The 27,391-nt window shown below is 37.4% G+C and overlaps 1 protein-coding gene across 1 annotated transcript in view; it reads left to right on the forward strand.

Moving 5' to 3' along the window:
- Positions 1 to 27,391, forward strand: part of NALCN (sodium leak channel, non-selective) — a 245,834-nt gene that overhangs the window by 9,507 nt on the left and 208,936 nt on the right. The window contains exons 2-5 of the mRNA XM_075045904.1: positions 2,970 to 3,116; positions 5,470 to 5,652; positions 25,080 to 25,163; positions 26,922 to 27,061. Of these exons, the coding sequence (XP_074902005.1) occupies positions 3,009 to 3,116; positions 5,470 to 5,652; positions 25,080 to 25,163; positions 26,922 to 27,061 (515 nt within the window). The 5' untranslated portion in view covers positions 2,970 to 3,008. The remainder of the gene's footprint in view (positions 1 to 2,969; positions 3,117 to 5,469; positions 5,653 to 25,079; positions 25,164 to 26,921; positions 27,062 to 27,391) is intronic.

The raw sequence follows: 27,391 nt of genomic DNA on the forward strand, positions 1-27,391 counted from the left end.
CAATTGCATTGTGCATCACTTGCCTTTTCTTGGGTTTTGTTCCTCTCTCTTTTGGGTTATATTCCCTTTCATTGCCATTATTATTATTGATTTTACTTCAATTATTAAATAGTTCTTATCTCAACCCATGAGTTTTACTTTTTTTTCCAATTGTTCTCCCCATTCCACTGGCAGGGGGAGGAGTGAGCGAGCATCTGCCTGGTGCTTTGTTGCCAGCTGGGGTTAAACCACGATGGTCATTTATTTAAAAAATAAATCAGTAGTGTCTTGTCAGTGTTTCATATCCTAAGCCTTTTCTCATAATTATTGATTGTACTTATCTTATTGATTCTCTATTTATTGGTACATTTTCTCTTAAGAGTTTACTAGGAGCACTGTCATAGCCATTACCAGAAATGGTAAACATAAAATTATTATTTTGTTAATTCACTGATTAGCTTTTGAGTAACAGTTTCCAAAGGAACATATTTGAAAAAAACATTTTAGAAAAAAGCGTCTTTTTTTTTTTCCTAAGGTCTTGAGAAATGCAGCTCCCAAGACATTGCAGTAAACTTATCACTGTGCTAAATGTAGCCATTTTAAGGCTTCATGACCTCAAAAAGTACACCAACATCTCTGAGGCTTCAAGCGTTTCTAGTTATGCATTGGTCCAAGTAAAGAAAATAGGTCAATCCATTAGGCTTAGAAATAAATAGGAAAAAGCAGGAAAAATTGCTAAAGAGGAAGGAGTGAATTCAGTTATGAGAAAGAATTCAGAGCATGAAGCTTGAGCATGAGGATTAAGAGAACTTACAACTTGTATGGATATTATTTCAGGCTTCATTTGTTAGAGAAAGACTATTAATTTATAATGTTCATTTTACAATATTTGCATTTTTTTTAGTGACAGCTTGCATGTTTCACTTGTATTAAGGTTGCTGTGACTGACCATCCAACACAAATAAAGGTGTCAGAAGTTTTCTCTTATTTTGTGGCTTTATATAATTTCTGTTTATTTTAAAAAAAAATCAATTATTGCATAATGTCAGTTCCTCCAGCTGGGAGCATCCGTCCAAGACCTCGACCGTGGTGTTTTATGGCCTATACAAAGATGGACCAATGGCTCAGACTTGGTTTTTAAATACTAGACAGGAGATGTGAGATAGGTGTGTATAGGCAGGAAAACAGAAGGTCGTACTGACAGCACAGTTACCATGATCAGGAGTTTTAGTTTACTGACAGATATGAAAGAAGGTACTGAAAAAACTTTTTAGAAGCTTACGAGGAGCTCACATACAGAGCTTTGTCATGTATGGAGAGGCACCATAGGAGAAAGCACAGAAGCACTCTTTTGAAAATGTAGCAAGGGAGTTACAGAGACAGGAGCTGACCTCTTGAATCTGAAAGAGAGAAAATAGACAGAGTAGGAGTAGACTCTGAGGGACTCAGAAGACGATGAATAGGTTACATTTGCCATAACAGCTAAAAGAAGACAGCTGCGGATGCATAGGTGCATAGTGTTTGGACACGAAGCAGCAGCCTGCGTGGTTGAAAAGGGCAGCTGAGACCAAGTGGGTACCAAGTGGGTACTTCTGCAGCCCTGAGCCCACTGTCCTCCAGCTAACCGAGGGTAGGGTCTCCTGCATTCACGTTGCAGTCACCGTTGTGATACTTGGGCCTGAAATTACCAGGGCTTGTAGTGACAGGACGAGGGGGCAACAGTTTTAAACTGAAAGAGGGAAGATTTAGGTTGGACATAAGGAAGAAATTCTTTACAATGAGGGTGGTGGGACACTGGAACAGGCTGCCCTAAGAAGCTGTGGATGCCCCATCATGGGAAGTGTTCAGGGCCAGCTTGGATGGGACTTTGAACAACCTGATCTAGTGAAAGATGTCCCTGCCCGTGGCAGGTGGGTTTGATTAGATGATCTTTAAAGGTCCCTTCTAACCCAAACCATTCTATGATTCTATTTTATACTAGTTTTGACAAACTTTTCAAAAGTGTAGTGTCACCTACAAACTATGCTTGGTCCAGAGTAAAGGTCCAGAACAAGGTCCTAAGATCTTGCTTTCTCCTTCCCCCTCACTTTTCCTGAAAAAAAAAATCCCTAAGGGATTGTATTTCCTGACAACAGAATTGTATTTCATGGGCAGACCGTTATTCCTTGGGAGAGTGTATCTTCTTCATCTCTTTGGATTTATTTAGACTCTGGGATCCATGAACTGCGTCTGTGGGACATGATAAGATCTAATAATCTAATAATAAAGATCTAACCCACCTTTCTGTTCTCGTGGTGTGTCCGCTAGTTGTGGCTCATGCTGCTGAGTGTACAGAAGGCTCAGTTAGTGCCGCCCACGCAGGAATGTCCAGGCTCAGCCTGACCTTGCGGAAATGACACATTTTCCTCAGTGCTTCTATCTGCCAACACAAGCCCCAGAGACAGGCAACTGCCTGGCTGTTGGATAGATAATTGCTAACAAAAAAGAAGTATTAGAAAAATACATGTTGATAGTAGTATGTAGTAAAAAGGCTCTTCTGATTTCAGTAAAGAACATTAGCATCTGTTGGCTGCTTAACATCACCAGTTTGCCTTTGGCATGTTGGGGCTTTATCTTAGCCTAGTGTAATAAATGGAAATGTCACCGTTAAATTAAATGGCTCCAGGTCAAATCCATCCAATGATTACTCTGGGTTTAAGTTCATAGCAATAGCATTCTTTGCATATTGGTACAAATTTTCTGCCAGCGTTGCTAAGTTTCTGGTAATTGTTTGGATTGCATACCTTTATGTAAATTTTTGTAAACTAATGAGAGTCGTGTCAGTGATTTATATAGGCAAAGCTTTTTAATAAAATGAAGATCCTGTTAATCAGTAAGTACAAAAGCAATCTGCATGAAAACAAAATGCTTTAGGTTATTTATAAAACTGTTCAAAATGCATTATAAAATGGTTTTAGTGAATTAATGTCTTCTCTTTTTTTCTTCCCAAGGAGGTTTCATGATTATAGATAACGAAAGTTAACTTCAGGATGCTAAAAAGGAAACAAAGTTCAAGGGTGGAAGCCCAGCCAGTTACAGATTTTGGTCCTGATGAATCTTTGTCAGACAATGCAGATATTCTGTGGATTAATAAACCAGTAGGTATCTCTTTCTGTAGTTACTTATTTTGAGTTAAATGTAACTTGTGTTGTTGAAATACGACATCCGGAAAAGATTCTGAAATGGATATCTGTCAGAAACAAGTATTGAGCTATAATTGCTAATCTACAGTTCATTTTTTGCAAAAAGTCCAAAACTAAATGAAAAGGTTTCTTTTGGTGGTTGCAGACTGATGGGGATGGTAAAGCTGTCTTTGCTAGCCAGTTCATCTACTGATTGTTTTTTTAAACAGTCATCCTTTCAACGTCTCTGGTTCCTAACATGCTTATTGAAATTAGAAGTTAAGTTTGTAAAATAAGCTTTTGAAAAGGATGTTAAAAGGAACATTTCATTACTAAAGTGGTAGCCAGCAGTTGGCACTTTCGACTTTCAAATCTCTCCTTTTACATCACTTATGAATATAAAAGTGTATTTTGGCTGGTTATTTTGAAGTACAGCTCACATTTTTTCTGGTAACATTTAACCTATAACCTGCCCTATGAAATTGATAGGTGTAAAAGTGTCTGGCAACTTGAAACTGAGGAAGGCTTCATTGGGAGTGGAGTTATTAATAGAATGTGCAGTATTAAGAAAATGCCTTTGCCGTGTAAATAGGGTTATTATGATTAAATTATTTATTCAGCAGTCAGTGTGCATTCAGGATTCCTGTATTTTGAATGATTCATGTTTTTGCAGAGAAGGCATTTTCACATTTCTTTTAAAGTAGTGTATAAATTTTTACTTTGTAAAAGCAGAAAGTCAAATATTCTGAAATAATACATGTTGTTGGCATTACATTCATTTAATGGAACTATCATCTCATTTGCAGTATGGATGCCAGATCCCCTCAGCTTTGCTGCTGACTTTTAACGCCTAAATCATTTACAAGACAACACCCACATATTAATTCATGCTAAATAATCTTATGTAGAATGTTTGTATTGACTGCTGTAATAAGCTCAAAATGTCGTTGCAGAAATATATACTGGGTTGTTTACCTATGTTTCTCAGCACACAGTACACAGTTTGTTGATGGAATAATTTTTTTCTTGTCATGCTGATGAACTACTTGTATGTTGCTTAGCACATATAATACTGACATTTTACTGTGGCAGAGGATGGTTTTTGTATCAGCCAGTCTTTAATATTTATGTTAATTTTTTCAGTTGAAGCAACGTTTGAAACAAAGTAGGTGTTAAAAGGACATAAGAGGTCATTCATCAGGTGTCACTTCCACTTCCAAATTATTAATTTGGGCTCAGAGTATGCAAATGATAGAGCTATTCAATTCAGGTCAAATATCATTATGCTTAGGTACGCGTACAGTGAGTATTAAATTAGGTGAGTGTTCTTAAATCTTCTTGATATGAAAAGGTCTGAGGTGGTGTAAATGAGTGTAAAATTTTTCCCCAGATGAAAAATTGTTATAAATACACTTTAGTTCAGTGTTATTTGTTTGGATTTTTTTTTTTCTTGCTGAAGTGTCTTTTTTTAATCCTTCTTGTTTGATAGATACGACCTTACCAACTCTGATTCATTACACTTGTCTGGCTTCAAGATGTTTCAAGGGTGTTTTGATTTAAAAGAAGAAAAATCCAACCTTAAACCCCTGTATTGATACATTCTACTTTTTTGGTAGACCTCCCACTGTGACTGGCACTGAGTAGCGGCCTTATTAATCATGATTGTAGTGAGACTGAGACTTAAGTAGTCATAGAAATGAACTGTTCTCTTACAGCAACAAAACTTGTTTGGAACAAAAGTGAATCCTGATGTTAAGAGGTAGCTTTCTGTGACATAGTCTCTTTTGTATTTATTCTTTTTATAAATGGAAGGATGCTTTTAATCCCCATGCCTCTCAATTTTTGGAATTGTAAACTGATTTAAAAATCAGTTCATCTAAATGTGGAACTGAAATTTTCCACAGATATTTTCATTTAATGTATTAACCAAAATTAATAACATCAACTAATTCTACTTATTGTCTGCACATAAATGTGACAAGTTGTCATTTGAAAACAAATCGGATTATAAAAGCCGCAGAGTAGAAATTACAGAATCCTAATTCTCAGTTTCCTGGGTCTTAATTCTTGGTTTCTGAATGATACAACCTCCCAAATTAACTAACACATATATATGTGTGTATATATATATATATATATATATATATATAAATAAACCAAAGTCAGGAGTGTTTATTTTTGGATGAAGACCTTTAATATGTGGATCATGATGTAGAAGAAAAACGCAAATGTGCAGTTACAAAAAGTGCCAGTACAAGTGATGGAGGCTAAATATTTGAGCTTTTTTTGAACATCAAAGCAATCTTGCAATGTCTTGGTTTTTTTTCAGTGGGTGCACTCTCTACTACGAATCTGTGCCATCATCAGTGTTATTTCTGTTTGTATGAACACTCCAAAGACCTTCGAGCATTATCCTCCTCTCCAGTATGTGACATTTGCTCTTGATACTCTGCTGATGTTTCTTTACACTGCAGAGATGATAGCAAAAATGCATATCCGTGGGATAGTTAAGGTAAGCATTTAAACAGTATTCTACATGTGCTTAAGTTATCTGCATATATGCTGGTGACATTTGATCTTTGTTTTTTAACTTCTCTGCTGTTTTTGCTGTGATTGTTTTTAACTGCGGGCAACACCATGGCACATAAATGGAAAAGACAGATTGACAAAGATGCAGATTTACTGCGTATTTAATCCCCCCAAAATATAATATCAACATTCATAATAATGGTTTCCTCCTAAGAAATAGATAGTTTAATTGTATTAATATAAAGAATGAAAGGAAAAATAAGCTACATACACATTAGCAAGAATATTTTGTAAATGTCTAGAGATCCATATGTGGACTTAGAACTTTGATTTTCACTTCAGAAGGCTGGATGTGTTGTGTGGTTACTTTAAATAAGAACATATGTCTTACTGTGAGCTAAATGAGAAAGTTATCTTGCTTTACTGAATTTTTTCCTTAATATAATACATGTCGGTAAACAAATGCTTCTGTTACCATATGTTTACTGTTGTTGCTGGACTAATTTGTATAAGTAGATATGATACTGGAGAATGTAAAACTGCAGAATTTTTCAGTAGTCATTATTTTGTAGCATTATTTTACTGATTATTTCCAGTCTTCTATAAAAAGATAGAAATTCAGCTTAGATATAGAATATCCATCTGCAGACTTTATTGACAATACAATTATGTCACTATTGCACAGGATAGATAATCAGTGTCTTATCCTTCTCTTTCACTCCTTAAAGGCCTAGTGACTCCAGAGACATCAGAGGTTATACTTAGCTCTTCAGTTTGTTCTGAGTTTGTAGACAGCATTTTTTGTTCACTAAGCCAAACTAAGCTATTATGTCATCATACTTAATGAGTATTAAAAGTAAAAGTTAAAGTATCATTAATATTAATATTTAGAAAATAACTGAAATAAAATGATTCTGAGAAAATCTTCCATGTGTTGCATAAGGCCAAAGTAATCCTTTGTGAAGTGGTATTTCGGGCCACTACCTGTACTGTTTTATTCAGAGATGGCCATTAAGCAGGTGAAGATGAAGATACAGGATCATGAATGGGGAATTAGTGACCAGCGTGCACATTTGAACAGTGTGGGAGTACCAAGTTACTATTACAAGCAGTACAGACTTTGCAAAGAAGTGGACACGTAGATATTAATGCAGAGAGAGGGAGGGGTGGCCAAGTGTGACTTTTATGCAAAGCTTGATTCTCAGCCTTTGTGTATGGAAATACCGACTTTGTTCACAGTCAACACCTAGGGGCTATGAGTAATACGTTGCTGCATATTTTAACGTCTTTCACGGAGTTGTTTAAATTTGTGGGTTTGTGGAAATAGGAATGGAATGGAATAGAATAGAAGAATAGAATAGTTGGAAGGGACAGTTGGAAGGGGCCTGCATTGATCATCTAGTCCAACTGCCTGACCAGAAGTTAAAGCATGTTATTAAGGGCGATGTCCAAATGCCTCTTAAACACTGACAGGCTTGGGGCATCAACCACCTCTCTAGGAAGCCTATTCCAGTGTTTGACCACCCTCTCGAGGAGAAGAGAAATGCTTCCTAATGTCCAGTGTAAACCTCCCCAGGCGCAGCTTTGAACCGTTCCCCTGAGTCCTGGCACTGGGTACCAGGGAGAAGAGATCAGCAGCTCCCTGTCCACTTCTCCTCAGGAAGCTCTAGAGAGCAACGAGGTCGCCTCTCAGCCTTCTTTTCTCTGAACTAGACATACCCAGAGTCCTTAGCCACTCTGCGTAGGATGATCTTTGATCATCATATGATGAACTGGTCTTTGAAGTCTGTCCACAGAGAATGAATAACTGTCTAGAGTTGGTTGATTGTCTTGATTCATGTTATACATGTGTAGATGACAACGGAGATTATTTCATTTGCACACTGACATTCTGCTCTTAGTTATTAAAAAGTATGGTAGAATAGCTTAGACATAACCACTGTTATGCAAAGATGGATTGTTTTAAGTAGAAAACGGCTGCATTTATTGTTACTTTAACAACTGAGAGTTTGCTTACAGCTTAATGTCTTGTAGCATCCATCAGTGAATATAGTTACAGTGAAATGAAGTGCCTTCATTGGTGCTATTCATGGAGTCATAGAATAGCTTAGATTGGAAGGGACCTCCAGAAGTCATCTAGTCTGACCTGCTGCCCAGAGCAGGTCCAGTTAGATGAAGTTGCCCATGGCTTGGGTTGTCCAGGTGAATCTCGGACTCCTCCAAAGATGAAGATTCCACAACCTCTCTAGACAGCCTGTTCCAGTGCTTGACCAACCTCATGCAAAAAATTTTTTTCCTAATACTTAATCAGAATTTTCCATGTTCCAGCTTGTGTCCCTTGTATCTTGTGTTACCACTGTGCACTTCCAAGAAGAGTTTGGCTCCATCTTCTCTGTATCTTCTGATTAGGTAGTTGTAGCGGCAACAAGGTCTCCCCTTTGCCTTCTCTGCTGGAGGCTGAACAGACCCATGTCTCTCACCTTCTCCTTGTACACCATGTGATCCAGCTCTCTGACCTTTTTGGTGGCCCTCTGCTTGTTTCATTAAGTCTATGTCCTTCTTGTACTGGGGAGTGCAGAATTGCACTTGGCTCACAATTAGCCTTGTGGATGTGGTCTCACAATTGCTGAATAAAGGGAAAGAATGGTGTGAATAAGAGAGAACCGTAGGAGGAAGATTTGGGCTTGTGTCACGTATAGCAACTTTCATAAAACTGTGTTATGTTAGAACTGTATTGGCCTTTTTTCAGCTGTTAAATCAGAGCTTTTTGAATGTGTTGTCAAATTGCTTCTCTGAATGCTGATCAATGAATAATCCTTTTTTAGTGAACTATTTGGCTTTTTGGATTACTGATTCTAGGGAATATATCAGTTAAATATTATAACTCTGCAAAGAACATAATGATCCTTGGACTTCCAAAGTCAGCGGCAATCAAAGTAAAATAAGGCACTGTTTAGAAACCTATTAGCATATATTAAAGATGTTTCTAAATGAAACATCTTAATATAAGGAAATTTGTTTATGAACTGTAGTCCTAATTTAAGTGCATTCAAGACTTCTAGTGAACGTAGCATCAGTGAATGTATTGCCATATGGTTCTACTGAACTTTACCATAAATCAGTATTTCTGTAAAGGCCTCAGGAATTGAAATGCTAATTAACTTTTGAACCATGATTAATGCAAAATTTTAGTCCATCGAGAAACCTAATTTATGGGGAAGGTAGGCACCATCCACTTAAGTCCCAATTGATAACAATGTAAGTATAGCTGAGCTAAGAAGATTTTGAAAATGTTAAGTCATGTCTAATTAACACCTTCTGAGGACAAATGATAAATTTACTTCCTTTAGTTCCCAGGGGTTTTTAGAAAAGGAAAGTGGTTTCTGAAAATCCTAGCCTTTTGTCTGTAAAAAGTGTCCCTTTTCCCTGTGTAAACTAAGTGACAAAATAAAGCGATACATCTATCCAAGTGTTTTGTTACCCCAGAAGGAAAGTTAAACTGAAATTTTGCAGTGACATTGTGCCTTTTATTACTCATGTTTCCTTCTGAGTAATTGTTGCTCTACTAGTAAAATCTATTCAAAATTTGGGCTGCCTATGCCTTGTGAGTGTTGGTTGTTGCTTGTTCCATTTGCAAAGACAATCAGTACAGAGGACTCTGAATTACAAGGGCAGTGCTCATGTAAATATCCACCACCTACAAAGAAAATAGACACTGACATTTTTAGACAAGAAGCATAAAATACAAATATTAAAGAAACCAGAAGATGACAGTATAGCATATATCTACTACAGTGTCTGAGGTCCTTTTGTTTTCAAAATAGTATGTTGATATTCCCTATTATTGCTATCATACACTGTTTGCTTGTAATAGGCATTATGATAGATTGACTCCTCTGGAAGAATTGAAATCAGTATAAATGTGCAGTGTAACGGATTATATTCAGTATATAGAAACTACCTTGGAAGAAAGTACTGAAAACGATAATTGTATTACAGTTTGTGGTATTGCAGGCTGTGGTTGCTTGTCATGTACAAGTGAACTAATGCTAATAATATGTCTGTCTTTACCTTGAAATTCATCTCTGGAAAATGAAATACAGGCTATAATTTCTTACTGATTGAGGTTTTTTAAAATACAAAATTCTAGGACAGTCTACTTAATATTGGCTGGCTGCATTGTATAAAATGTATGTACAACCAGTAAGACAAGTTCTAATGGTTTGTGGAGTTTTACATGAGACAGAGACAGAGAATTAGGCCAAGTCAGTTTGTTTCTTACAACATATTTTTATGCTTGTATTCTAAGTTATGTTCTAAATTGAAGAATCACGGCCTGTAATAGAGCTTACTGTGAAATGATAGAGTAGCTCAGGAAAATACTGTGTACACAGTATTAAATCTATTTCAAATAGGTGAAGTCAGTAAATATATAATATCACTGACCAGAGAATAACTTTCATGAATACTGGCTGGCCTCCAGCTGAATAGTGTGATGACATTAAAAGTTAGGTGTTAATTACTTCATCAAGCAAGTTACTTGAGTAGTTATAAAAGAAACTGTCGTGGTTTACTATTTTGATTTATTTTTAATGTATGAGTTTTTTATGAGTAAAAAACTTTGAATATGGATTTCAGTCACGAATATATGCTGTAATAAGTACAGCAATATTTTAATACTATTTTTTCAAAGTATTGCATTCGTAGATATGCAAATTTTCATAGTTACATATTTTTTCTGCAGCCTTTCTATGTAGATCATGCATTTTAATGATTTCAGAGCATTGTAAATTCTGTTCTCTGAGTTGTGTGTGAATTAATGGATGATGTGACTTAGCCACATCAATATTTTTGTAGGAATAGCTTATGAAGCATGTTAGCAGATGTCTATTAAATTATGTTACAGATACATCTTGAGAAGACCTCATGTTTTAGAAATAAAAAATTCTGATCTCTTTAAAAGTAATTGAAAAAAATTAAAGAGATTAATGGTAAATATCACAGGCTTTCTACACATTAAAAAAGCGGTGGGGTGTGTAAAATAAAAAAGGCCATTGTAATAAATGGCGAATGATGTTCTTTTAGCGTGACCACATACATATTATTTCTTTATCTCAGACCTAGAAACATTAAAGTTCTGCTCTACTTCACGGGTGGTGGAAGGTAAGAATGAAGGCCAGGAGGCCTCTTGACTTTGACTTGTTAGAACATCAGAACGTGGTACATGAGGAAAGGCTGTGCATTGACACAAATTTTGCCTGAGATTTAGTGATGCCAGAATAGTGTGAATTTTAGGAATAGAAATGTTTTAACTGAGTGAAATGAAACTTCTATTTTTAATTATTTTTGACAATAGAGCACAAACAATAACCATCACTGTCATGGATTTAAAAGTCTCCCAGTCCTAATGTGATGTCCAATCTCATAATTCATTCAATTCAGTGAATAATGCAGGGGTATTTCAAGAGATTGCTTAATTTAATTTTATTTTTTATTCTCTCATTTAAGATGGAAATACATTATCTTAGACCATCCTCATGGTGTAATGTCTTCCCCAGCTATACTTAGGTATGTCTGCTCAGCAGATACAGGTGGAATTGTAGTATCCTGAAACACAGAGCTCCACTGGTACCAGGGTGGCTGAATAACAGAACGTACTATCAATCAGTGATTTAGCAGAAGTCAGGGATCTCTTTTATGTTGGTACAGTGAACAGTGATGGGTTTGTTATCAACTAGCTTCTCACTGAATACCTTTACTTCTTTGGCAACCACTTTTTTATGCTCTAAGTAATATTTTATTATGTCAGAAATACTCTGTGTTACTTGGAATTTATCAGGAAACATATAATAAAGTGATTGCCAGAATACCTGGAGCATGAAGATTTGCAGACATAGGCAAAGTCTAGGTAAGTGACTAACCTCTGATTCATTGGGATCATAAAACTGGAACTTCCACATTTAGCTGGAAATTATCTTTATTTTACTGCCTGCTACTGGTGATTTATATTTATATAAAGAATCTAAAAGTTTAACATTGTGTGCAACCATAATATACTTCTTTGGTTTTGTGAGTGAAATTACAGCTTTCTAAGAAATAAATGCAATTTTGGCCACCACAGTACCACACTGTGTACTGATGTATAAAATGTAATAAATTTAGCGCAATGGTAAAACTTATTGAATTCAATTTGACATTGGTATTTTCATGATCTCTTCAGTTCAGAATTCCCCTTTCTTCAGTTGATCCTAGACATGTTTGCATGATCTTTATTTCCCAGAATGTAAATAGAGTTCAGTGACTCTTTGGTTCTGATTTCTTTCGTGTCTCAGGCTCCTTGCAGAGGAGCTCTGCTATAATCAGCTGCATTAAGGAAGTATTAAGTCTGTTTAAATGAAAGCAGATCAATCTCCTTCACTGTATCTTGAATAAGATTTAAACTGGTCTCCCAATTACATGCAGTTTATGTCTACTGCTTAACTTACTGATTGAATGGCAGGCTTCTGAGAGCAACATGAATTAACTAATGTTTTTGTCTGTCAAAATAGTTCTTGAGTCAACTTACAACCTAACTGACAAGACTCGCAGTCCCTCAGAATCAGAGCTCACATTTAGGTGCCCATTCATATGTCACTTATGAACATGACTGTATGTGTTTGACATAAGTCTGTTCATTGATTGAAGGAAAGTTTCCAAAATGATCTCCTCATTGAAAAAAGGAGGTGGGGTGGAATCGGAGAAACAAAAGATGACTCTCAAGCCTACAACAGATGTGATATAAGCAGGGAGCCTAACCTGTGAAGGAAGGACTTTGTATTTCTTTTAATCAGTGTGATGCAAAAATTACCTTCTACTTTCTAATAAGGTGTCTTCTGAAGGTCATCTCACATGGGTATGAGCAAGATAAGGATACCTTACTTTAAAGGTGTCTTATCTTTATTAGAAGTTTCTACTTTCAACCTTTGTATTAGGAGGTGGAATAAGGAGATAGAGAAATATGCCAGGTAAATTGCTTGTGTTAGGCAGAATTGCACTGGTGGCATTATATATAATAAAATAACCAAAGAGGAAAATGCGCCAATATCTGAGAAACTTTCAGGAAACTGCATCCATGATATGAAAGATTTCACATCCACTACAACAAAAAGGAACCAAGTAACAGATGTCTCAGGTGAAAATTCAGCCTTTAGAGAATGAGAGATGAAAGGATATTGTTTCAGTCCATGAACATTGTGAGGGTATGTGAAATTATCTTCAGTATACCGCATCTTCATTGCGGCTTCTAATCACAGGCATGATGGTATTAGAAAACCTACATTGAAATTGTGTTGTGAAAAGGAGGCATGGTTTATCTTGTTCCTCTGTTAAAAGAGTAACACTGTAAAATAAAATGTGTAAGAGTTCTCTCTCCTGTCTGTTCAAAAAAACTAGTTGACACTTATTTTAGTATCATCACACTGAAAATCAGAATTTTTTTTTATATAGCACAAGTAGTGCACTGAATTTAATAGAAATGTCTTTCTTTTCACTGTGCAGTTGTGACACATGTCAGCTAACAAAGGAGATTATAGAAAGTCAGAAGTAACGGTCCTTGACATTTCCCCCATTGTTAAATCAGTTACATTCACAGCAAAACTTTTGTACTAACTGAAGTAGTTGCGAGTGGATTTGTCAGACTGTACTTCAGTAGCACTGAGCGCTATGCATGGACTTCAGTACTCCTGCAAGGGGCTGAAGCGAATCGTCGCACCATTAGCTTTCGGGACTTTTTCGGTGATTTCATGCAGGAACTGAAAGCTTCATCTTCGACCAGTGCAGTCACAGATAGGTGGGAGCCATTTCCTTTGCTTCTGTCTCGTACTAAAGGCCAGATTACTTAGTTAACTGAAATCAGTGGCTTTCAGCTAGTCAGGTGTTCCCAGGCAGCATTAGCCCTGTGCAGAGAGCAAATTTTTCTCGTCGTTTTTCAGTGCTTTGGTTGCTGTAGATTTATCTCTGCTCAAGAGGAGAGAATCAAGGACGGAGCAGGCTGGAGCCTTACCTGAGCCATGGGGACCTAACTCTGTACGTTCAGTTCTCTGCCAATACAAGGAACTCTCCACCTCTACTGCAAGCAATCTGAGGTGGAGACGGGCTTTTTATGCTGTAATGAAACACTCTATTTGCCATGATCTAAACTGGGGTCTGCAACGGTTTCCAGTGGCAGCTGATGTCCGTTTGTATATTCTGACACTTTTTTATCTTTGCTCGCATGAAATAGATTTTTGGGCTTAAAATAGAAACACTTTTAGTAGGATTCATCAGCACTAATTTGAGGGTCTGCAATTGCCTGTAATTGGTTTTTTGTGTCTAAAGTAGGGTCTTCCAAAAGGTAATTTATCTATCTGGCCTGTTTTTCTCCATTGACTGAAAGGGAAGCTTAAAGTACCTAGGCTGACACCTAGCCTTTAGGTATCTCACAGTCAGTGATTACTCTAACTCGTTATAGATTTGTTGTCAATAGGCAGGTGGGCACTACAGAAAGTATACAGACAACTGGATGCCAGTTGCTTCTTTAATGCTTATGGCATTAACTTATCTGTGCTTAAATGAGTTTCTTCCATGATCATCCCAATTCAGAAAGTTGTCTTGACTTATGGATTACAGAACTGTTGCTTCATGTACCTTATTACAAGTATCTGTTTTGTCTTCTTTTCAGTATTTTTATTAAGCATTCCACCTTCATCTAACAAGAATGGAGAAATTACAAAATTAGTTTAATCCTTCTGATAAATGATGGAAATATTAATTGAATTGCAGTGAAAGAGTCAGCTGACTCACCAGCTTTTAGTAAGTTTGTCAAGGGAGTTTCTGCTGCGTTACAGACTGAAAACAGAAGATGGAAATTCTGAAATTACTGCACTCTGTGACTTTAGATATGCCATATACCCCATGGCATATAAATGAGGTAAGGATCAGGAAGATGTGTTGTTTTCAAAGCTCAGGTAGTAAAACAGAGGATGTGGCTCCTGTCATCCCGTGTCAGCATGCTCTGATGTGCTCGTGATGCCTGGTGGTGAATGCCCAGGCTCGGGATGTGCAAGTCACAAACAGGAGCGAGAACCTCAATCTGGAAGGCAGGAGCATAACCAGTGGAATCAGTGGCAAGGATGAGAAAATGATGAGATGCTTTGATTAAACAGAGTGTATTAAGTGGAGGGAAAAAACAGAAAACTACTTAGCTGTGGTAGTAAAAAGCTCAGAGAGCAAACATGAAAAAAGACCCAGTTGATTTAAGATTTGAATTTCCCTTTGACTCTACTTCTTGGGATTATAAAGTGAAAATTATTTGTCCTTATGATGAGTTATTTGAAATATCTATAATAAAAAAAATAGAATTCTGTACTATGTATAATGCTGTTGGAAACCTAGATGTGTAGTGCAGGTCCCATGCTATTCTGTGTTGGCAAAAAGTATATTATTTCAAATTGTCTTAAAATTTAACTTAAAAAATACTGGAGCGTTTTGGTGTTGGCAGCTGTGATTGTTAGTTTTAAATATTATTTCATAGCAAACAGTATTGATACCCATTATTTGAATAAGACATTCAATCTACAAAAGTTGATTCTTCTGTCTTGTCTTTTTCCTGTGTTTGTTGCTGTTTTGCTAAGCGCATATGTCCATCGCAAGGACATCTGTTCCCAAACTACTGGGATCATGTTGCTAGTGCAATGCTCCGATGCTGTTTCCAGTCACAGGAAATTAAAAAAATTAAAACTGATTATCATGAGGAAAACAAATAGGAAGTTGCCTGCAGCATGCTGCTAGTTGGGTGTAACTGCCTGTGGTCCTGGTAAGGTTAGAGACCGTGGCACTAGAATATACGCATCTGTTTCTATGGTTACTTGTGCCTGGTTTTGTTGGGAGTGTTTATTACAGGAAAGTAATGACTCATATTACACAGTGGGACTTTTTGCACCATTTTTGCATTAGAGTATTAGAAAATCAAAGGTATTTAAATTACTTGGTGAACATACATAGGCAGTATTTCTAAAATAAAAATGGTAATTTTTCTAACCAGTCAACAGGTCATAGAAATTTTTAGTGAGAAATTATTTTTGGGCATGGATTGAAGTATGTGTCCATATAATACTTAGTGACTTACCATGGTGATGATAATTTAACCTTAAAGTTGCTAAGAAAAAATATACAACATATTGACTTTCATAATGTATTTAGGAATTGGTCTTTCAATATACAGACCAATTAGATAAACAAAACTACTTTTCCGTAATGTTAACTTTTTCCCTTTCTAATAGCACTTTCAAGGATTACTTTACTGTTTTTCTTCATGAAAGCAGCTGTTATTGAGGGACACTGTTAATGTATCACTTCCTGTCAGAGTAAAATGACACATATCTTGTGATAGCAGTGAAATCAACATATTGGATAACATGTTATGTATCCAGGTAGGAAGAGAGGGAACTTCATCCCTGATGTGCCTTTCTGTGTTGAAACTTGCATTGTCAGAGAAGTCTTCTATAATTAAATAATATCTTTTTATTGTATTTTATTTTATTATTTTATTTTATTTTTTATTTTATGCCCATGTTTTCTTCTCTCTTAATTTGAGAGAATGAAACAAGACAGCAAGATGAAAAAACCTTAATGACATCCAAATCCCTGTGGAAGGGAAGAACAACATTTTGTGCAGCTGTATGTTCATGAAAATGACAAAATTTGTGTGGGATTTTTAAGGTAGTAAGCTGAATGAAAAATTTCATTTCAGAGTACTGTGTTCTCCACCACTAATATAAGTACTGCTTTTTCACAGCTATACTAAGATTGTTTTTTCAATAAACTTTTCCTGGTCTCTGTAGTATAAAATGGATTCTCCAGCTTTTAATAATGCTAATTACCATGTAATAAAATCCTCTTTCTGAAAAGTGCCTCCTTCTTAGATATTCCAACTTTCATCTTTGTGGCTTTTTTCTGTTGAAGGAGAGCTGTGAATGACGTTCATAAATCTGAGTTTTGTCATGTTAGATGAGACTGTTTGCCTATCAAATCTCCCTATTCAGTGCCCAGGCAATATTTGATGCTTCGGAGTGAAAGCTTTCACTTTGAAACATTTGGATCCAAACCCATCCGTTGCATCCACCATAGACACTGGAGCTGGTAGAAGGCAGAATACTGCTGGATTAGCACAGTTTAGCACACATCACCCTCTCAAGGCTGTGGAGTACTTCCAAGCGTGAGCAGACCTCCCTACGTGTGGAACTAGGTGTAGAACTGAAGTCTACCCCGAGGAATTGGCATTTTGAGGAGATTGTCTTAGATGCACACGACCAGCAAAAAATCTGGGTTGGAAGGGACCTATGAAGATAGTCTGGACCAACCTCTTACTCAGCTCAGGGCCTTAATTTGATTATCCAGGGTCCTATCAAGCCGAGTCTTGAATATTTCCAGCAAGGGAGATGCTAGCACTTTGCTGGGCAACGTGTTCCAATGTTTAATTGTTTTCATGGTGAAGGTATTTTCCTGTGCACTTCCTGGAAGCAGTGAGTGCTGTTCCAAGGGGGGGGGGATCCTATTAATCCTCCTTGTCCTGATCAGCCATTCTTAGATTTGCTGAACCCTTAAGACATCCAAGGGGGCCGAGTCAGCTAGTAAGGCAATACTTAGGGCACTGAATACAGTTGGCTAATGAGCAGATGGAGAGGGAAATGAGATTTAGGCTTTCAGTGTAGTAACCTGTAAAATCTCTCTGCAGGGCATGTTGGCACCCAACTGCAGCAGTAAAGTGGTGTATCAAGAAAGCAGCGATGTAACACTCCCTTCCCTACATGTTCTGTAGCCATACCTACTGTTGGGTATCGATAAGAAAGTATTAGCATCTGTCCTCTATTCACTGCATAGGAAGGCTGTCCCTGGCAGCTCTGAATAGTGGACAATCTGAATTACTTGTCACTCAGCTGAACTGAGATGCTCTACAGTGATTTGGCTGGTACGGGCGGGTTGTTGAGGCATTCCTTTCCATCGTTTTGTGGAAATGGTTATTCCCCTTGATATTTTTTGTGCTTGAGGAAGGGAGTGTTGTGCAACGTGTAATGTTTTCATGTTTGATGCTGTTTTGTTTCTAAATTTTCTTTAGTAGTTTTGGTTTAAAACACTATTTTTTAACTCCTCCCAATTCCCCCCTCCACCCCCCCATTATTTTACAGCAAACACTGTTACAAGATTTTTAGCAAGTTAAGTGGTCCTTGTTTGTCTGTTTGAAGGTCTTGATACTTACTTCATGGCTGGGATTGTTTCTTCCTTTACAGGCTTTTTGGTGGTTTTTTTTTTTCTTTCTGTTAGAAACAGCAAATGAGATGGTGAATACTATGATTCAGAAACCTCCCATTACAATATGAAACATGAAATACCAAGTTTGGTGAAGTTAATGACATAAATTAACAAAAATCTAGTGTGCCTTAAAAATACATTTGAGACTGTTCTTTAATGAATGAAATAGCCTTACACCTTCATTGGTAATTCCTAAGATAATCTGAAAGTCTCAACAAATTCACTTAAAAATCTTTTTTTTTTTAATTATTGCAAATGATGTAGTAGTGGTTCTGTAGTGTTTATAGCTCTTTTGTAATGATAGATTGGAACTGTGTGTGTTGTGTGCCTGTAACATGCATGGAATCACCCTCTAATCCAAAGGACCAGCAAGAACTGTGTATCATTTTTTAAATTATAAATAGACTAACTTTGTTTTGTGTGCTGTAACATCAAGTTATTTTTCCAACATTTTTCTAGCATAGACTACAAGATTACTATAAATATTACATTACGTGTTATGACAAAGATAAATTATGCACTATGTAATGTGTTACTTGGAAGCATCTGATGATGGAGCAGTTCGGTACAATACCTGAGTAGTTACAAATTGAACTTGTTTAACTCTGTGATGATAAACTGATATTACACCCACATTAACCGTTTAGAGTTAAGCTTCACACAGCAATTCTAATTACATTGGCTGTTACAAGTCAATTGCTGTTATGTGAATATATTTTAAATAATTTTCTTCACTGTGAGTGAAGACACTTTATGAGAAGGAGAAGACATACAAAATGTGAAGCTGTGTGTGTCCCACTTGTTGTTTTGGGGTCTTTTTTTCCCTTTAAAAAAAAAAAAAGTTCATTTTTAAGTGATACTCTCACTGTTGCAGTGGGCTAACTTGGAGGTGACCACCCATTTTAAAATATGCCAGTTTTTCTTTGGTTATTAACATGGTCTGATAAGCAATCCACAATTTCCTTTGTTTCCTGCACAGATCATCATTTTACAGTTACAGAAGTGCTTTGCATTAAAAGGTGGCTAGTATATAATTTGCTGGTTGTTGCATAATAAAACGCAACGGGTTGAATTTTTCGATGTCACACAGAGTAGGAGATGGACTTTAAGCAGGTAGTGCAGCTGAGAGTCGTCTGTCTGTCTGTCTGTCTGAGGTCCAGCTTCAGTCGGTCCCCGGGGCAGCTGAGGAGTTGCAAAGCTCTGAAGAAGTAAGAAGGGGGGTAATGTTTGACACATGAGCACAGTTGAGAAATAGTTTTATTTTAGGGGGACAGAAGAGGAAAATTGAGAACGGAAGTCAGAGGCAGCTTTTCTTCTTGATCAGGCTGTATCTCTTCATTCTCTTTTCTGTGTGAGGAAAATGTTGAAAGTATTTGGCAGGTTGGGGGCTGGACTGGATTGTCCCCATCATTCTGCTACTAAACAAACCTGTAAACTGCAGTTTTTTAAGGAAATGGGGAAAGTTTGAAGTTGAGCCAGAAACATAAGGGATGTATGCATAGGTGTGACCGGAGAGGAGATACATACCCTGTGTGTGTATGTGTATCTTTATTCTCATTTGCAGCAGGGAGGCAGAGGTTAGGCAAGGTGCTCCCCTGAGCTCTGATTTCATTTTCTGTCCCACTCTGACCTCCATGCCCTGCCTTGTTTCTGTGGAGTAAGGGCACAGGGGAGGGAGGATGAGTCTTGTTTCCTTAATTCAGCTGTGCCCTCTCTTCTAGCTTGCTCTGTTTGCATTATGGTGAGCATAGCAGAGGGAGAAAAAATGATACTCCCAAATCCTGATTCCCTCTATTTCTTCTATTTCCTCCTGTGCATTTATGCTGCTCCTAAAATGCCAGTAAATGTCAGCCTCCACCCCTTAATGCTTATTTGTAGTGCTACACAAAGTAGCCCACAGGGTGATCTGAAGAATTTGCTAGAGTTGTTGATGTGCTTTATTTACCACCACCACATACAGGATCCAGTGACCATGATAGAATGGCAAAGTAGCTGGTTGTTACTGAGCTTGCTGGTCTCTCTGTGTTTGTACCATCATTCAGCTATCGTGTTTGTCAGAGACTGTGAGCAAAAGTGGGAGAGTAAGGTTCCCCTAATGACAGACCCAAGACTACAGGACTTTCCGGAGCAGATGATGATAAATTTGATTACTCAGAGCAAATATCATATCAATTCTTTTATTTAGCTTTCCCGCAGAGGCGGCTGGAAAGAGGCAGGAAGGAAGGATGCAGAGAACAGGTTGTGGTCAGGGATGAGAGAGAAAAAGAAATTCCTGAAGGCAACAGGGAGGCAGAGGAGGCTTTTCACTTGCAGGGATTTGCTGTTCATCCTGAGGTGTTCCTGAGATGTTGAGAGACAAGCTGGGCAGAAATGACCTAGGAGATAACTGTGCTATCATCTAGCTAAGCTGTCTACCTTACCAATGAGATACAGAAATTGCTTAACAAAATTAGTGGACATAATCAATCTTCTAGCAGATTCCTTTATGCAATTCGGATGTTGATTTCGTAGCGTATTTTGTTTTCAGCAAGGTTGATAATGGAATAAACTTTTATTAAAAAACTACAGTCTGGCTAGTCTTCCTTCCCTTCTGGTGTAAGTTAAACTGTAATAGCTTTCATGGAGTGACTACCTCAGGTGTTATTGTGGTTCTGTATTTTGTATTGGCTAATATTTCCAATGAGTTAGGTCTTATAAAATGGGGATTTTTCTGTGAACTTCTGTAATGACTGTTTAGGGCACCTAATACCAGCAACTGGTGTTTTATCTTTAATGTGGTGGTTACAATTGAGAAAGTGTATCTTCCAGCATCTCAGTGCTGTTACTGGGGTATTAGTATTGCACGTGAAAATAAAAAATGAAGAAATGAGCTAATATACTGTACTCAGTTAATGTAACGGTGCTAAAATTAGGTGAAACCTGGTGAAATAAAGAGAATGTAGGGAGAAGGGAGGAGATTTATTTGTTGGTCCTATTTTGGAATAAGTAAAGAAACACTAAGATCTTTGCTGAACTTGAGGTATTCTTTCTTAGTTACAGCAACATTGCCATAGAAAATTAAGTTAAGTTCTTACAGGGCAGAGGATGTTTTAATTACAGACTGTTGCATCAAGCTTGCCTGTTCTTTTGGGATGTCAAATTTCAGATTATTTCAGATTAGCATCTCTAAGAGAGAGGCAGACTTTTGATCCATTCCACATGTGTGATTTACCAAGAAAGCCATTTCCATGGTTGTGTACTAACTTAACAGTGATGCTGACCTGTTGGAAATAAATACTGAGGGAAAAGATGGAAGCGTATTAGGAGAAACTGTTTGGGGAAACTAGGAAGGGTATTGCAAAATAATGAATAGGCCTCTCATTAACAGAGAAAAGATTGACCCATCTAACAGCTAAGCAGTATTGCTGCTTTGGACTTCAGATTTTTATGTATCTTAAAGTGCTTTGTGTTTAGTAACTGTTAGTTAGCTAGTCCACTGAGTTTGAGCGGCACCCTTCGTTTGCCTGGGAGAGGCATTAAGCGAAGGCATGGTTTACTGCGCCTTCCAAAGGCTGTCCCAAGTCTGCGGTCATGGACCGTGTAAGTGGACTGGCATCCACTGCTGTCAGAAGCAAATGATTTTATTGTCTAGATGGACTGTCATGTTGCTGGAGAAGCTTTCAGGACTTGCTGTGCATATTGAAGAATCCACTGTCCGCTGTAGGCGGTAGGGGGTCAGCAACTTTAATGGCTTTAAGAGGTTTGGATTAGTCTCAGCAAGAGGCTTCTAGTCTACAGTACCAATCCTTCATCTTTTGCAAATGTTCCGGTCACATTTCAAAGACTTATAAACCGTAATGTAAATGGTCTGGGATAGTGCATTTACAAAAAAAAAAAAAAAGCTAAACCAAACATCATCAATAATTCTCAAATTTCAGCAGACATGATGAAAAAAGGGTGAGGAATTAACACATTGCAGTACTTCAGCTATTTTAGATAAGATGTCACCAGATGTATTTAAATTTCCTGTGTCCCTTTCCAAGTCTAAGAACAGGCTGCCATTGACCCTGAGTGTGGAATTTCAGCCCGAGGCTTTTTTCAAATGTGAATGAAACTCACTGTTCATTGCTATTAATATGTGAGTGCTAGCCTGTGCTTTGTCAGAATTAGATTTTTCATGGAAGTAGCACTAGAAGTCAATATCAAGATTCATACTAAAAAGCATATTCTCATTTTCGCATTAAGCAGGACGTGGTCCTGCCTTAAAAATGCTTCCAACAGTGAATAACATCCCATGTGCCAATACACAGTATATATGCATTAAAGATTCCCCACCGTCTCCGCTGCCAGCCAAATGACAAATACAAAAAGGATTTAGCCAAAGCCTCCCTACATGCGAAGCAGAAAGGGCCAAAACCTCCCCCAAAATGAGTAGTTTCTACAGATGTAATTCAGGTGCCCTAAGTTTCTATGGGTGATCCGCGGAAAGCCTCCCGGAGAGGGAGGATGGAGGGGTGGAAGCTGGTCCTGATGGGACAATGAGAGAAGTGAGGTGGTGGAGCAGCCTGACTGGTGAGAAGACTGGAAAGGGTCATGACATCTTCCTTTGTAAGGAGAATCAGAGCTGCTTCAATCATGCCACAGTCACTGTGGAGAGAAAAAGCAATTTCTAAAAAAAGATTTGGCTTTTAGTGAGTACTTGAGGGGTTATTCAGAGGAGGGTGAATAGAGGAACTGCCGCACAAGTTCATGCCCAGATCTGTACAGCACAACTCAGGGAAAACTTTTTGCTTTAGACAAAGGCTGCTTAAGAGAAGAAAAGTAAGTTTCAAAGAGTTCTTCAGCAAGAGAAAGACCAATCAGCGTCTTTGTTCAGAGCCACAATTGAAGGACTCAAGTTGCATGTTGATACAAATCTCACTGGAGATTTGTTCACTGAGAGGGAACGGGGAGATGAGAGAAGGGTAAGAGATTTAGGGTGTTGGTAGCTGATCTCTGCAGAGAAGTAACATGTATCTGCTTCACAGTTAATGAACATAACCACTGAAATAGCTGAGTTTGTTCAGCCCCGAGTGAAGAGGTACTGATTAGCTCAGACTTCACTTAGGGAACTAAGTCTACTTTCTTCAGGAAGGACAGGTTGAAAATACGATGCAAAAGTTCCTGTTCTGTTGCTTCCCTGATTTGCAGTCTTCCTCCTCTTAATTCTTGGACTGAGAACTTTAACATCCTTATATGTTAGAAAATTCTCTGTCTGAAAATGGCATTGACATTCTCTGTCCTTTATTTCTGGTTTGAAAATCGCTTACTGTATTTTCCTTATATCCTTACTTTGTTCACTTCTGCCCTGAAGAATTTTTGCAACTGAAATAAAGCTTTTTTAAAAAAAACATATTTTGTCTCTATTTACACAATATATCTTGCTGTCTCGTACTGCAAGGAATGATAAATCATCTTTAGGATAGTGTATGTCATTGAAAATATTAGATTAAAACAAAACATCTTTTGTCTCTGCTTTTAGAATCAGTGAAGATGCTGAGACATTTAAAAACAAATACAGGTTGACTGAAATAACTATCACTGAGATAAGACACAATGTGTATCAAGCCAGGAATCACATAACAGGCCAGTAATGCCTTCAAGATTCTTGAGACATGACAATACTTTTTTCCCTAATTATACCCGTGGAAAATGGCTGTCAAACACTGTAGTTTGTATGGGGAAGAACACTAAACAGAGAAAAGGAACCAGAGAATGGATAAGGTAGGGGAGGGTACATCCAATCCCTTGGGAGAAACCTCACTTGGAAAGGGGTGTTTACGTGCCCAGAGACACACTGCCACTGTCTCTGCATATGTTTTTACATTAAACTGGGATATCCACTTTCCTTAGGTCTAGTCTTGTCTAGTCTCCCTTTCAACAAGCTGCACCTATTTATATGCATTTGGTCCCCAACTTCCACTACACTGCATGTGGTACATGGATCTATTGCACTCTGAGCCGTGGTCTACCTAATAAATGTAGATTTTTTTTCAATTCAGTGGTTGAAGTGTGAGCCATCAGCAGCCTGCCAAAGAAGTGTTTTTATAGCTTGCAGTGGAGGGCCTGTGTTGCATGTCATTGAGAATGGTGTGAGCCATGAGGATATCTAAGCATGCAAACTGGAGCAGTGGTCGAGAATAGTGTAGTATAGAGGAAACTGAGCTTGGATGCAGTCTCCTCCATGCTGCCTTTGAGGAGTGATCTCTGGATTGGACTGTCACCAAAGCCATGCTCAGGTTTAGAGAGCTCCTTGAAGAACTCTAAAGCAGGCTAGAGAGCGGATAGGAAGGCATATAGGTCATCAAGGGTCCAGTGCTCAGTTTTCTTTCCTGAATTTCTTTTATTCAGTAGTGCAAAGATATGCTCTGAATCCCTGTGCTAGACAATTAATGGAGTGCCAATAATATCAATGTTGAACAGTTCAACAGACATATTATTAATGAAGTCTAAAGAACGGTCATTTTGAGATGGTAAAGAGTTGCTGAGGAAATGTCCAAAGAAACTTGAAAGCCTACGCTGTGATGAGATGGTGGTTACTGGCTAGTGTTTTTGAAATGGCAAGACTTTTCTAGAGCATGAAAAATGATTGAAAACTTAGGAAAAAATGAATGCAAAATGGTGCTGATTTAATTGAAGTTGTTGAACAATATTGAAGTAATTGAATGGCACAATACTAGATTGCTAGCATTTTACACTTACCTTCCTGTGCAAGTATTTTGTAATGGTCAATACAGTGAAAAAGCAAGTCCAGTGTTCATTTTGTGTGTGTGTTTTTTGATTTACATCAAAGTGTAAATAATAGGTTTCTTTATAAGTTTTTTGACACAAGCTGAGGAGAAGTACCGCACAAGAATGAAGCTACCATTTATTCACCCAGAAGATGTGTTTATATGTTTCCAGCATATTCTAGTCCAGATACTAGGCTTTGGAGTCTTTCAAAAGTGGAATTTTAAAAGTGGTACAGAGAAGACTTTTTCTTCTTCCAAGAACTATCATTTATAATATTTTTAAATCCTGACAGTAAAACATCAATTAACCTCTTAGCTTTTCTCTCTCTTGTAGGGTGATAGCTCCTATGTAAAGGATCGTTGGTGTGTGTTTGATGGATTCATGGTCTTTTGTCTTTGGGTGTCACTGGTTTTACAGGTAATTATTTCACTTACCTTTTTCAATGAATGGTTCCTAAATTGTGAAAAATATATCGTACAACCAAATAATTACAAGTTGTGGAAGTATAGCTGTACATGGGTCAAACTGTTTTTAAAAACCTGTGCTGAATTCAATAGCTGCGTAATTGCACATTGCAACATATCTATGTTAGTAGTAGAATTTATCTTGTTTAATTTTTCTTATTGAGAAGTTCTACATTAATCTGAAGCTTGTTACCATAAACCCTCTGCATCATCAAAAGAAGAGAGAAGGATCTTCAGAGACCCATTTATCTCTTATTCCATATTACAGTTGTGCTTATCTCCTTCTGTTGAGTCTAGTAGAATGCCATGGTGACTAGCTTAGGAAACTAAAGGGAGAATGATTCCAATGGTAGAAGTCTGCCATGCTGTAGGTGTATTGATAGGGTGAGTGGAGGGCTTTCATGTAACATGGCCCACACCTAACAAAACCTTTTCCAAAACTCAAGTTAAAGCAGGATGGAAAAAATCATATAAAGACATTTGGAAACAATTTGATAAATTTTCATAAAGAAGGGAACTTGGACATGTAAAAAAGTGTAAAGTGTTAAGGTACAGGTCAAATTGTGTCCTGCAAACCAATCAGTCCTTAACCATAGCCAGTTTTTTTGGTAAAAACAGATTGAAAACTGTGAGACTGGGCCTGCAATAGTATAAGGATAGCAGAATCATAGAATTGTTTAGGTTGGAAAAGACCTTTAAGATCATCAAGTCCAACTGTTAACGTAGCACTGCCAAGTCCGCCACTAAACCATGTCCCTAAGCACCACATCTACACGTCTTTTAAATACCTCCAGGGATGGTGACTCAACCACCAGTTCTATAGTGATTGCTGTTATGCATAACTTACCCACTTCTGACAAATTTAAGACACATTGTAATTTTCTGCTTTATACACAGGGGAAACTTTGGTACCTCATGTACACATATAGAGTGAAGGTTGATCATTACAAATGAGCACTGTAGATTACCCAGCTTATGTGTTGCCAGGTTCCCTCTCCATTTTCTTAGTACTTTGAGCAAATATTAAATTAAGCAGTTACTCTCAGAGAGTGAGAGACAAGGATTAAAACAAGACATATTCACCCACCCATTGAGCTAAATACTCTTTACAGAGTGCCTATCCTGTCAATGTATTAAGGAAATGGTTCCCTGTTCTGTGGCTTGGCTGAAATTTGTGTCGTAAGTGGAGTCTAAGAGAAGAACATGTACAGTTTTCTCATGTACTTGGAATTAAATGGACAATTTATGAGGATGTTGCAAGTCATAAGGCAATCTGTGTATATGTATTTTTGTATCATAGTAAAAACCTTAGTGGTATGCAACATTAACAGATACTGATTTTCATATTTGGAAATGTAAAGTACTCACTTTTAACAGAGTTGTGGGAAACCTGTGGGGTAGGACTAGCACAGAAACAGGCAGCTGACACAAGCTTGCACAGCCTTCTTGAGTTGTTTGAGACAGAAGCATTACGAACATAGGCAGAGCATATTTCTGGAATGTCATTAGGATAACTTAGAAATGGATTAAAGGATATACTAAAGCTTTTCTTTTAAAAAACATGGTTAAAATGAACCATAAAATAAACCAAGGGAAGATTGAAAATGAAAATAAAAATCATGTATAATATTCATAGTTTTAAAAGTTCTGTAAATGAATACACGAATGGGACAGGGTCATCAAGAAAAACTCCTCATTCTTTTGTTTGTAGGTGTTTGAAATTGCTGAAATAGTTGACCAGATGTCACCTTGGGGCATGTTACGGATTCCACGACCACTCATTATGATTCGAGCATTCCGGATATATTTTCGTTTTGAGCTGCCAAGAACTAGGATAACGAATATCTTGAAGTAAGTAAGGTTGTTATCTGAAGAACAAAAAGTTTCAGTTGTGACTTAGAAGACAGCGCAGCTCAGAAAACGACCCTTTATGCTTAATGGGTGTTTTCTTCCTGAGTTTTAGTTCTGGCCAAAAAATTCTTGCTATTTTCCATACTTAAGGAATCAAGTTTCCTAGAAAATGATCAAAACCATCAAATATTTAAATGAATCTTAAAGCATTTTGCTAATAACTGTAGCCAGCAATTTTCAACCAATGAGAGTAAATTCTGTTCCATTAATATGGGCACTTAATAATCAAGGTGAACACCCTTAGTAGGGTAATATTCATAAATAAAAGTA

Source organism: Buteo buteo, chromosome 14 (genome assembly GCF_964188355.1).
Source record: "Buteo buteo chromosome 14, bButBut1.hap1.1, whole genome shotgun sequence".
NCBI lineage: Eukaryota > Metazoa > Chordata > Aves > Accipitriformes > Accipitridae > Buteo > Buteo buteo.